Genomic DNA, 12,701 nt, shown 5'->3' on the forward strand with positions numbered 1-12,701 from the left:
AGACAGAAGTATGTTTGGATCAAAACACACTAACACAGACATTAAACTTAGGAGTCGTATCGGGTTCACTGCTACCAACATCTCTTCCAATGAGCCTTCCTTTGTTCAAACCTCCTCAAATCATTTCATTACCAACAATGTTCAAAGAAAAATCCATAACATCTTTCAAGTCAAGCAGTGGGAGAGCACAAGTCATATCATCAGTGGAACAAACTATCCAGTCACAGCTTCTTGAGAAATCCCAGCATGTTGAGAAGTTTTCCCACATATCCTTTGTCACTGGAATCACAGCAAGTGCATTTTTCAGTTTAACGTTTCTGACTTTGATCCCACCAGACCTAAAAACTATAACTGTGATTTATCCTCTGTCAGAAACCTGGATTACCAGACCAGTGTCTGGTGGATATGTTGATCCCACGGCTCCCTCTACTGCTCAGGAACCACACACTGCATCCACCAGTCAACAAATGGAGAGTCTAGAGCCTTCGTTCCCGTTATGTGGCCAATTTATGGATGTAAATGGTTGTACTCTACCAATCAAAAGCACCTCTACTGAGAACACAATGGTGCATGTTCTAACCAGTTATTTACATGACAAGAAGTATCCGACTGACTCAACTGAGACTTTGGTGGAATATCTTTCATCACAGCTCCTCTCAAGAGATGTTTTAGAGGAGCATTCTGAGTGGAATGTGTTTGCATCCTTGCTGTCTGTCAGCAAGACTTCAGAAATAAACCATGTGACAGCTAGTCAACAAGCGGACCTCTCTGTGATGCTACCTCCTTTAGAAGGCAGCGGTTCCTCCATAATAACACACACATCATTGACTCTGAGCTCCTCTGACCTTTGTGGAAACTGTGCCACTTCAGAGAATTCCTTGTTAATCTGGAAATCATTTATTAGACACAGCCGGATCACAACAGTGCTTTCTACTCAGCAGATTCTATCTTGGAGTATATCTAATGGGATGCCAACCTCATTACAAGCTGTAATTTCCTCAAACAGAAGACAGAGCTCAGTCCAGCCATCCCGCACTTCAGTTTCCATCTCAAGTAAGTATCATCATCTACGGCCCTGAGTAAGGCCCTTAATTCTCAGTAGCAGCTGTAAAAGGTGCAGAAGCCAGCAGGTGAACATGAGGCAGAGAAAACCCAAAGATGTTTGGTTTCCTGACATCTTTTCCAGCAACATATAACACATTGTCGCAATCGAGGAGCTGGAAGCAGCAACTGTTTGTCATTTTTTTCTTTAAAAATTGCCAAAATTATGAATATAAAATCAAAATAGTTGCATTTTTTTTTGGTCAATTAAATGTTGCAGCTCAACAAAAGATGCAAAAAAAAAAATAGGAACCCAGATATCAAGATGTTGCTCTACACCACTACTAGTGAACAAGGTTCCTTAAAAATCATTTCTGTGGCTACAGCTGTATCTACTTCGAGTACCAACTTTAAAATATTAAATTTGTATGGATTTTTATTTACAGGCATGTGCATTTAAATGAAACAACTTTAACATAACTTGATTTTGTCCTTCAGGTTCCCTCAATCTTCCACCCAAAGTGTTACAGTCTATTCCAGCTCTCATGGCCACTGTTGGCTTCCCTTTCCACTACATGATCCCGCCTAAAACCTTTGTGGATCCAGAGGATGGTGAGGCGGACACTCTGTCTCTGGAGATGTGGCTGATTAATGGGCCACCTGTCAGTGTGGGTACCTGGCTGGCTCTGGACGGTTTGGAGCTTCATGGTGTTCCTCTGGAGGTGGACCTGCAGTTTGCTCCTCAGGATCTGGTCCTGGTGGCCCGGGACAGTCAGGGCCTGAGCACCAGGCTGCCCCTCACTCTGGATCTGCACCGCAGCCCGATCGACCCATGCCATGTTTTCACCCTAACAGCTCAATGCAGCCTCCACTCCATGCTCCGCCATCGCCACAGAGTGGAGCTGCTACTGAGGAAACTATCTGGTTTCTTCAACAGCTCCAGCAGCCACCATCTTTCTGTTGTTTCCATGACGCCTGGATCCACTGTGGTGTCTTGGTACAACTACAGCCTGTGTGAAACTGGCAGAACTAGAGTATCACACTGTCACACTGATCTAGTACGAAGTATGTGGTTGGCAATGAACTCTGCAGATGGATCAGTCAACGATGCATTTAGAGCAGCAATGCTTCCAGAGTTCCTTATTACCAACGTTGGATCTGTGAGATTCAGACGAGACTGTTATCCCACCACTCCCACATTTGGTAGTTCAACTCCTAGTGTCCAAACAACACTGGATACAGGTTTAGGCACTAATACTTCCATCAGTTCCACCACTAACACTCATGCCTCTGCATCTCCAGCTGTCACTGCCACCTCACAACAGACAGACTCGTATCAATGGATGGCCGGCATGTTGACAGCTCTCCTCATCGTCTGTCTCCTCATCCTGATCGTCCTGCTTGTTGCTGCAGTTCTCTATTTCTGCAAAGGTCACGCACGGTCGAGAGTAGTTGCCATCTGGCCTGCAGGCAGGCTGCTCTCGGTTCAAAACAGAGACCTGACAGCCATACGACCAAGACGGCCTCCAATATTCCAGCCTGAGCTTCCTCCTCCTCCACTGAGACTGTGGATCAACCTTTCAAATGAGGACGAGTGGCAACTACCATCAGATTATGACAAGATACTACAGCCACGTCCTCCACGGTATGACACTTCGAGCGTATAACAAGAAAAAAAAAGGAAAATTTGTCTGAATAATTTGACTTTGATCAGCTGTAAATGTTTGAAACAGCACAGAGGCTATTTTATGAATAAATTGCAACCATTTACTGTTAGTAGAAGCAGTTATCGTCACAATGTTTAAGGAAAGTATCTGGAGGCACAGTGTTGATAGAATGCATTAATTCCATATTCAGAAAAAGTATAAACACGAAAGTGTAAAATAAGAAGAAAACAAAGGGCAGAAACAGTTAGTGATTGGCTGCTGCTTTTGTCAAACCAATCGCTTATGTTTCACATCTATATAATTTATGTCATCACTAATTTCATGATGTCTTTTTTATGTCACACTGACCACTTTAGGTGTACACTTCCTTCTTCATCAAAATGAAGATTTCATTAAGGTAATAACATATTAAAATTCTCATATCAACATTCATATGACTTGCGCAAAACCCAACAGCATCGTTATCTACTGACAGCTTTTATTGTGTTACACAATATGTGAACAGCATATCTACAAAATCAGGGGTAAAAAATTATAAATTTCATGTTAAAGTTCACTGTCCATTTCATTTGGCGTCCTCGTTCTGGAAGCATACGGTGACACCCAAGTCTGAAAAAACACTCTGGACCACAATCTCATCCTCGGAAAAGTTGAAGCGACGGCTCTGTGGAGACATCATCTGGAGGCCTTCCCGTTTTCATGAACATCCATCCTGTAAATGGGAAAAATATCAAGTTCAAAGACTTACAGATTGGTTAAAAGACTTTTTTTTTTCTAGCTTGTATGTATCTGTTACTGCATTTGTAAAATGTGTGGACAAGATCAAGACATACAAAGCAGCATGTTCAGTATAATCACATTCACATCACATTACAGGTGATCGGTTATTCACAACCCACCCATTCTCGTCTTTGAGGTGCTGATACAACTCGAACTTGTTGTTCACGGAGCTCGCTCTTCCAACAAACTCTTGGTGCTTCCTGGAATTGGCTGCAGTGATCCGGTTGGTCCACATGGTGAGGAGTGAGACGGGACCTGCAGAGACAGCAAGAAAAGGCCACAGATAAAAACATGAACGCTAAGTGAAAAACAAAGAATGCAGTTAGTTTACAAAAAGGCCTTGGAAGACATTTTTGATCTAATTTACAAAAGTGTTTAGTAAGAAAACTCTTTCTTTCTTGGAGGCTGTAAACAGTAACATGTTGATTTACTGCTGGGACTTATTAACAAAAAGGTAACATAAAGGTTAAAAAAGTATGTTCTTATTAAATAATTACCATCCTTATGATTCATACTGGTTTTTCTTTCATATGCGATATCAAAAAGTCTGAAATTTATCCTGTGAACCCTTTAATATAAACTTCCATAAGAAAATCTTTCATGTCCAGAACAGAGACCAATGCGAAAATGGACTCAACTGCACAGCATTCAAAAAACTGAGAACTGCTTGAAAAGTGACAAAAATGTCACTGATTTCTCTTTTTTTCCAGTTTCTGTCCCGAGCAGACATAAGAGGATGAGCTCTGGTACCTTTTGCTCTCTCCGGAGGCTGAACTTCCTCTGTGGTCAGACGAGGCTTCTTGTTCAGCGGCTCTGGTGAGTCTGGAGAATCCTTGATCACCTCTGCCTCCTGGTCTTCTTTATCCAGCAAACCCTTTAGCCTTCAAAACAGTGTAGCAGGAGAAAATATTAATGGAATCTAGGCAAGAATGTCTTTTTTTTTTTCCTCTGTTCTGAATGCTCCTAGGGAAAATTAGTGTAATACTAAAAAGCTGAACATAAAGGCAGCAAATCTGACTTTTCTACACCCATGATGACTATTTTCACATATAAACAAACTACAGATATACAAAGAGGCCCTGCTGACCTCTCAGATTCCTGCCAGCTTTTGTCGTCCGTGTCCTTGCTGCCATTTTTCTCCGTCCTGTCCTCCCTGTCCTCCCTCTTCCTCCCTCTCTTCTTCCTCTCCTCCTCCTCTGGAGGTTTGCTGCGACAGGCGATGATACAGTCCAGAACTCGCTGGTGTCTGTCAGTAGCTCCGGCGTGAGTTTTCACTAATGTTTCCAGCTCGTTCCACATTATGCGGTACTGTTCGTCCCTGGAGACGACAACGGTGCAGAAACATTAGAAAGACTGTTTACTTCCAGAAGCTGTGTGGTTGATGCTCATTTCCGCTGGTAAACAAAGCATGGAGGATGTTCTCAAAGCTGAATAAATACCTCTTGGGGCCTTTGCCTCTGGATCCCACTGTGGAAATGGGGAGTGGGTCATTCTTCCTCTCCATGTCCACCAGATTGTAGACGGTCTTCTGGCAGGTCAGAACGTCCTCATCAGTCAGAGTCTCTTTTACGATCAGGTTAGCCAGAGGAACCACCTAGTGGAGGAAAACAAAAGGACACAGAAGGTGCTAAAGGATGGGCCAACGTGGAAACTAGCACAGTCCAAATTCCCATGAAAACCCAGTGTTCAGATTCTATTTTAGGTTACAGCAAGCTGAATATATTTAGAATGAGGTCTAAACTTCTAAACAACTCTAAACTGAACCCCAGCACAGTATCTCCACATTATGCTCACTGCTTGCATGTTGAAGATGGTGGTCTGGGAGATGATCATGGGCCAGTATCTGGTGTGACGTTCCAGCTGAGCTTTGGCCCTCTCAGCTGGCAGCTTCCCAGAGGGATCATGGGAAGACTCTGAAACAGGAGTCAGCCGGTTCTCCCTCATAAATTCACCAAAATCCTGGGGAAAAATAGTTTTGATCAGAATAGTTTATTTAGTTGCATGTTTTAAAACAGATTCTGTGAGCTGGACGTACAGTGATTCTGTAGTCCGTCACTCGGCCTCCGCAGCCCTCGCTGATGGAAGGCGGATCCTCTAAGGTGGAGCGGTTGCTGTTGAGCACATGCAGGAAGATCTCGCCTCCGTGGCTGCTGAGCATGTGGCTGATGACTTTTGAACCCGACTTCCTTGGCTGCTCCAGCAGCACTGATCGACCTGTCAATAAAAAAGGAAATCAGTCGACAACTCAATTAGTCTGCAGATCAATCCAAAGCCAGAAAATGTTACGACTATTTTCTTCAGGTGAATCTTTGTTTTGAGTGTAAAGATAGCTTCATTGGACATCGTAGAAAAGCAGAAGAAAAACAGCTTCAATAAACAATCAGTGAACTGACTGGATGAAATAGGAAACAAATGACGATTATAAAAGGTTTTTCCAGCTCACCGTTCAGGAGAAAGTTTGTCAAACAAGACGAAGGACGACTGTTTACGTCTGTGGGGGAGATGCGATAGGCTCCTGTGCAGTAATGCAGCTCTGAGGTGGAGAAACAAACACTCTCAACAATCTTTGACGACAAATGTACGAGTTGATTTTTCCATACTACATCAATAATGCTGTTCTTCATTGTTGTGAAATATTTTTGTCAAAAAATGCTGGAAATGCTGTCTGACTTTGCTTAAGAATTGCAACTTCTTCAAAGCACTTTCCATTTAATGTCAGAATTATCACAGCTTCATAACTTCAAAAGAAGCTATTTAACTCATGAAAAATATGTCACCTAACCTGGCATTAGTCTAATAATTAAAAAGCCATTTCCTTACTATTTTTTTTATTTTTTAATGTAGCACCAAAAGTTGGAAAAACTTTTCTGAACACAGTGTGAAAAGTGTGAAACCTCTAGAATGAAATAACCGACAAGTAAGCGCTTATGTTGCCCACCTATGCTGTTGGTTCGTGGAGTGCACCATTTCAGTGTAACAGTCTCTTTAAGTCCATTTTCTCGAGTGCTGGTGCCTGCCATATGCAAATCTCCTGCACGACACAAAGAGAACATATCAAGTATTAATTTTAATGACAAATGTAGAACATTAAATATACATAAAATGATTAAGGATCAAAGACCCTGCAAATTGATTTCAGAATGAGGTGCTAATTATACAAACAGTAAAGGTTACAGTTTACTTTTGAACTAGTTTATTCTGTGCAGTTGTGTATAGAGACCACTAAACTAAAAACTTGAACCCACTGCTCTGCTTGAATGTCTTACTGTGATTTATATACGTTCTTTAACATGAGTACCCACCACTTTTAAAGAACTCCAGGTGAGCGTCTCTGTGATGCAGGAGCTCAACGTCATAATTAGCCGATGTGTTGGCATGCTGCTCTTCCTGTCCATCCACACACACACATAGTAACAAAAGAAGGTCAGCATGATGTCAGCTCTTAAAATGTGCACGTTCACACTCACAAACTCACTCACACACACGCGAACAAACACACATCAACACTGCTGATTTCATGTTCCGAAGGGGAAAATGACAATGGACAAAGTAAAAGGAAAATGTCGGCTCGCTCAGTGACTCAAGCATGTTTTCGCTCAGAGACTAGTGTTGAGTGTGAATGTGGTTTAATTCTCACCATGTGGAGCTTCTGCTGGGCTTATAGTTGTTTGACAATGTTAAGAAAAAACTGCTTTATATAGTGTATTTATGCTGAAGTTAAAACATGGGGCCTGGCAACCACTGAATGCTGGCTTTGAATCGACAACATAGTAGACTTACAAAGTGGTAGAGTAGAACTATCTAAAGGTGGAATCAAGTTTAAACATTTAAGGGATGGTCATGTTTAAAAAACTAGTTATCAAGACAGCACAATGGATCACACCGAGACACTAAATGGAAAGTGTTTGTCATGGGAGGAGAAGGATTTAAAGGAGGGGGGACAGAGACCATGGGGGAGTTTAAACATATTTTAAGATATACACACCTAACAGACACTGACAGGATTTCATAACTCAGAAGAGGCAACGCTGGTCGTAAAAACAGCTGAATGCAACATTCACATAATGCAGGTTTTTTTCTGTTTGGCATAAATATGATCTTTTGAAACCACACAAACAAATTATTTTCCCACAGCAATTTAAAATCCTTGATATCATATAATTAGCAGTTTAAAACAATTAATTCATGTTTACACGTTGACATCAAACTCCAAACTCTGCATTCACATGAGACCAGAGTTGCCTGTCCTTGACTTGAGTCTCGCCAGCAAATCTGCAGAGCAACTGTCACATCAATATGAAGTATTGGTAAGACTGTTTGCAACAGTAGAGCTCACAAAAAAAGAAAGAAAAACACTACATGTTGTAAACTCTGCCCCTTCCTCAAGTTGATGTGTGTGTGATCAGGGTACTAACCTGTTCGCAAACATTTAATGTGGGCTAGCAAAACAGAAAATACAGCATGAAACCAGCAGCAGGTTCACAGTCAAATCAACATGCAGATGAGGAAAACAAAAAAAGATGAGACTGTAGAGTTTCATGAGTTATTATAGGGGAGGAAGGGCTTAAGCAAGCAAAAAGAAAAGTGTGAGGGAGAAAATAACTCAAAAGTAAGCAATTAATCAAACTAAAAAAGTGAGCGATGCACCGTATTCTGAACATGACAAGACTTTTATACTAGTAGCAGGAAAAAAAAAACATGTAAAAGTTAATGTAGGTTAACATTTTGGCGAAGGATGTGCAAGACAAAAAGCAACAAGAAGCAGCTCTTTACCTTCATGGGGATGTTTGTTATGGTGGTGGAGGCCAAGTCAAAGTGCTGCTGGACCAAAATGTTGAGTTTGGTGGCCAAGTGCCTCCCAGCACGAACACTGTGAACCTCGCTGGTGAGCAAAGGAGAGATCTGGGAGGGATACAGTGAGAAAAAACGTCATTAAATGTCATGTTTTCACTTTCTTTTATGGTTGACTTTTAATACGAGCTCCTAGCTTTGCACCCACCTCTTTCTTGGGTCGATCTGACACCAGCGTGTCTTCACCCTGCGGGTAGATGTGAACTAGAACCAGCTCACACTGCTGGATGGCCATCAGCCTAAAACCCACAGCAATTAAAAAAGACATTTTTATAAACCTTTCATTGCTGCATAGTGTATTTCATGTCACATATGTGTCATACTGTTTTCTGAGAATGATTTATGGCATATTTGAGTCAAGTTTAACCCATTACATCAAGATCATTTTAGTCAGTGAGACGTCTCGTTGCATCTTCTACCGACCTGTCTGAGCCGGCTGCCAGCTTGTTTTGATCTAAAATGGTCTCCTGGATGCAGTCCTCCAGCATGCGCACATGAGTGTCGCTGTATGATAAAACACAAGAGCAGCTTGGATAAGCAATGTCCTTTACATAACAGCATACAGACATACAAAACAGTGAATATACGCAGCTGCACAGGGGCACATATTTATATACATTTGCTTACAAAGTAAAAATGTTCCACTTAATGTAAGTATGAGTCAAATAGAGCTGGAACAAAACATCGACCAGGTATCAAGGATTAAGGTTATGCCAACTAGGAAAAAGCTGAACTCCTGCTTCATTAATTTAAATATCTTTTGGCTTCTTTACTTCTCTATGACAGGAAACTGAGTATCTTTGGGTTGTGGAAAAACAAGACATTTGAAAAAGTCAACTTAGGCTTTGGGGAAAACTGATCAGCATTTTTCAGTGTTTCCTCACATTTTATAGATCAAACAACTACTTGGTTACTCAAGAAAATAGTCGGCAACAATAATCGTCATTATTGTTGCAGCCCTGGAATAAAAGGGTGCTTCTTTTCTCGTCTGTTCCTCTGGGCTCTCTATCACCCTCTTAGCTCTGCATACTGTGCAGTAATGTTCACCGCTTGAGTAGCGATAAGAATGTAATTATTGTCTAAAATTAGCTTACAGCCTTTACCCACATTGTACAAGGTTTCTGGTACAATCAGTCCTCTGACTGACACCATGTACATTTGTGACACTGGGAGAGAGGTACTGATTCAGCTCCATTTTTAAGGTTGTTTTGGATTGCATCATACTGTTACGTGTTTGTAATATTTTTGATCCTGTATATAAACAAATGAGGTGAACAAAGATCTGATACAAAAATCTGACGTGGATTTTAGCCAAATCTACATCATCTGATCAATGGCTACTGTTGATCTTCAGGCACGATAACGACAGTGTTTACCTTTTAGCATTAGTGAGGCAGATAATACGGCCTCTGTTGGCGACTCTCTCAGCTGTGTCCATTAGAGCGGTGCGCCTCTCGTGCTGCAGCTCTGTAATCTTGCATAACGACTCCACGGCAGCAACCAGCCCGTGTAAGATGCTGCAACACTCGGGGTCCTCACGTGGGTTTGGAGGCCCAACAGCTGCCAGAGCTGACATGAGCTGCAATGAGGGAGAGAAAACATTTAATCCTATTACAAGCTTATTTCTGAAGAAGCGTTGTGTTGTTTATTGGAAGTGCGGCTCCTCTGCAAAATGTGACAATGCAAATACAATCATATTTAGCTGGCTCGTTGAATTGTTTTGTCGTGGATTACCTCATGAGTGCTCTGATCTTCTCGCCTCCAGCTGTTCAATATGTGGAACTCTGAATCACTCACAATGTAATTAATCTGTAGAATAAAAGTAAAATGTCAGTGGCATTGTTGATGTCACAGATGCACTATAACTAAATTGATGAAAACTTCTCAACCACATCTCATACATTAGACATCCCCTCAGAACCACAACTGTCTTTTCCAACCATCTCCAGTCGTTTAGCTGCAGCACTTAAGTGAAACCACATTTCAGTGCGACTTAAAACCAAGAAGCTAACCAGTTTGTCCTTTGGATAAATATCGTAGAGGATCCGACAGTACTCCATGGAACACTCCACAGCACAGGTCCACAGTGATTTGGACACAGGGGCCAGAGGGATGACTCCTTGAGCTCGGCTCTTTGTCAGCACATCGCACTCCACCTGCTGACGACTGGACTCTGCCATGTAGGGACAATGGTCCACCACAAAGACAGTCTTGTGTGCCACTGAGAACATCTTCATTTTGCAAATCTTTAGTGTGCGCTGAACTGTAAGAGTAACAGAAGAACGGATTAATGTTAAGCTCTGCATACATTTTTCATCCTCTGTTTTCTTAAGCTGTTTAACTTAAACTGTAATCTGATGTTCCCCTTTGTCACAATCAAATATACAGCAGAGTATAAACAAACTAAACATAAATATATACACAGCATGCAAAAGGTATTCTGTTCTGACTTAGAGGAACAAGTTAAAAATCAACAACCTCATTAACGCTACACAATGCAAATGACAGGTACACTGAGTTGTGATATCTGGTCTATGACCCCTCTCTCAATCTGCTCTTGTCAATTCCAAAGAAGTGAATACTTTGTTGTTATTGGAAATCCATTCTGTTCTAAAGATGCTGTGTGTTGGAACAACAGATACATATTCACCTACTTCAAAATAATGTTCAGGATTTAAGAACCATTACATGCTGTGTTTACATTTTAGTCAGTATTCAATATTTAATCCATATTTCCTGGGAATTGTTGTGGCACTGGAGACTAACATTAGTAGGAATGACTGCCTTAAACAAGCTTGGTGTGTATGTAAGAGCAACTGATGAATAATATTTTTGTGTCTGATCATTTATAAACCTCATTTTTTATGGGATCATTTTGGCAATTAAGCAGCAGCAACTCAAACCTGACAAATGCATTCCCACCAACATCTTAAATAACAATACAATGGTTAAAAATATTACAGCATACATTACAACAATCAAGGCGATCCCCAACAATGCGATTAAAAAATATATATATATATATATGCACGAAAGTAAATACAAGCTAATGTGACCAAGACCTAGAATAAACCCTGTGTGAATTACATTGTATTTGTCGTATGAAGTCTGTATGACACCGGTCACATTCAGGCTCGATCCATTTTAGTTTCACTGCTACACAATTAAGTGGGCGCTTACAGGAAGTATCATTTGACGTGTTAACTACTGCTTCATTTAAATAAATTTCCATATTACCTGTTGGTCAGTGAACGTCAACTCACCTGGAGAAAAAAAAAAACTTGTCAGTGGACCGCTTTCCAATTAAAAAATAATTTGAACCGTCTGAACACTTCCTCTCCTTTGGGTGAAGTTTTAACCGTTATAATTGTTATCCGGCTACTAAACGAGGGTCCTAATCAGCCTCAAGACATGTTAATCGCCGACCGTTAGCAGGCTAACATGACACGACCTGCTCCAGTAGCATGCATGTCACTGACCGCCGCGTTAGCCTGCTAGCTAACACTAGCCGGAATCATTTGTTTGCTGATTCACGTTTATAACCGCCGATATGCACATTTACTCATTGTGGCATCTGTGTGATAGTAAGCTGAACTTCTGCCAATCAACTCACTTCCAAATTATCACAACCTAACTGTGTTTATCCATTTGAAAAGGAAAAGAGCAAACAATACACTTCTAGGCGTTGTAAGCTAGCAGGTTTGTTATTGGCGGAAATGTGTCCGGTGGTGTGCCGTCGCCGTTTTCCTTCCGCGAGTGGATAAACTACTGCGAGATGGTTCCTATCTCCGTTTGTCACCTGAGTTCCCCCTTTCGTTTGCGTCAAAGTTTACGACGGACACGAAGGGGGAAAAATAAAAATATTAACACTGATATTTTAAATATATTTTATTATCTTCTACTTCAGCAGAATGACTAGGGGCGACATTAACGGTTAAATCAAAGTCTTGCACGCGCTGCCCTGCTTCTTCTTCTCCGCTGGAGAAACCACGGAGGAGCGGAGCAGCAGTGATGAAAAGTGGGTTAAAATAACTTGTTTAAAAGTTGTTTTTGCGCCAGGAACACGTGTAACTTTCCTTGGACGTCGTAGAGGTGTTTGAAGTTGCAGGTAAAAACAGACTACATTCAGGTTTCCTCCTAAATTTGTGCGAAAGAAGCAGCTCGTTAAAAGCTGGAATGCTAAAAAAAAAAAAAACAATCTCAGCCAAAAGAACTTAATTAACATTTAAAAGTTATATGTTGTTCTTCTACGTACACATAAGTCTACGTGCTTTCATAAATAATTAATGTAACGTAATGAGCAGTGAGTTCAGCTAAACTAACTCGTGATGAATGTAGCGGCTCCAGTGGGCGTTAACGTGG

General features: G+C 41.2%; 2 protein-coding genes across 2 annotated transcripts; one reads left to right on the forward strand and one right to left on the reverse strand.

Annotated features, from left to right (window-relative positions):
- The first annotated feature begins 216 nt into the window (after positions 1 to 216).
- On the forward strand, positions 217 to 2,708 carry LOC103373135 (uncharacterized). Its single transcript, XM_008302953.1, has 2 exons — positions 217 to 1,053; positions 1,540 to 2,708. The coding sequence occupies exons 1-2, from the start codon at positions 468 to 470 to the stop codon at positions 2,706 to 2,708; spliced, it is 1,755 nt and encodes a 584-aa protein (XP_008301175.1). The 5' UTR covers positions 217 to 467.
- A 457-nt stretch (positions 2,709 to 3,165) lies between these two features.
- On the reverse strand, positions 3,166 to 12,053 carry ints13 (integrator complex subunit 13). The gene is made up of 17 exons (XM_008302943.1): positions 11,603 to 12,053; positions 10,352 to 10,602; positions 10,074 to 10,148; positions 9,716 to 9,918; positions 8,763 to 8,843; positions 8,488 to 8,578; positions 8,262 to 8,390; positions 6,791 to 6,875; positions 6,427 to 6,519; positions 5,932 to 6,021; positions 5,524 to 5,702; positions 5,283 to 5,447; positions 4,928 to 5,082; positions 4,576 to 4,806; positions 4,239 to 4,369; positions 3,608 to 3,743; positions 3,166 to 3,420 (listed from the first exon to the last, which is right to left on the reverse strand). The coding sequence occupies exons 2-17, from the start codon at positions 10,574 to 10,576 to the stop codon at positions 3,384 to 3,386; spliced, it is 2,106 nt and encodes a 701-aa protein (XP_008301165.1). The 5' UTR covers positions 10,577 to 10,602; positions 11,603 to 12,053; the 3' UTR covers positions 3,166 to 3,383.
- Positions 12,054 to 12,701: the final 648 nt, after the last annotated feature.

Source organism: Stegastes partitus, unplaced genomic scaffold (assembly GCF_000690725.1).
Source record: "Stegastes partitus isolate 25-593 unplaced genomic scaffold, Stegastes_partitus-1.0.2 Scaffold1912, whole genome shotgun sequence".
Lineage (NCBI taxonomy): Eukaryota > Metazoa > Chordata > Actinopteri > Pomacentridae > Stegastes > Stegastes partitus.

Coding starts and splice junctions, on each gene's coding strand:
- LOC103373135 (XM_008302953.1), top strand. CDS start 468: ATGGAGAGTCTAGAGCCTTCGTTCCCGTTATGTGGCCAATTTATGGAT. Junction 1,054..1,539: donor CACTTCAGTTTCCATCTCAA/GTAAGTATCATC, acceptor TTTGTCCTTCAG/GTTCCCTCAATCTTCCACCC.
- ints13 (XM_008302943.1), bottom strand. CDS start 10,576: ATGAAGATGTTCTCAGTGGCACACAAGACTGTCTTTGTGGTGGACCAT. Junction 6,876..8,261: donor TAACAAACATCCCCATGAAG/GTAAAGAGCTGC, acceptor GTGGATGGACAG/GAAGAGCAGCATGCCAACAC. Junction 5,083..5,282: donor CCATCTTCAACATGCAAGCA/GTGAGCATAATG, acceptor TTCCTCCACTAG/GTGGTTCCTCTGGCTAACCT.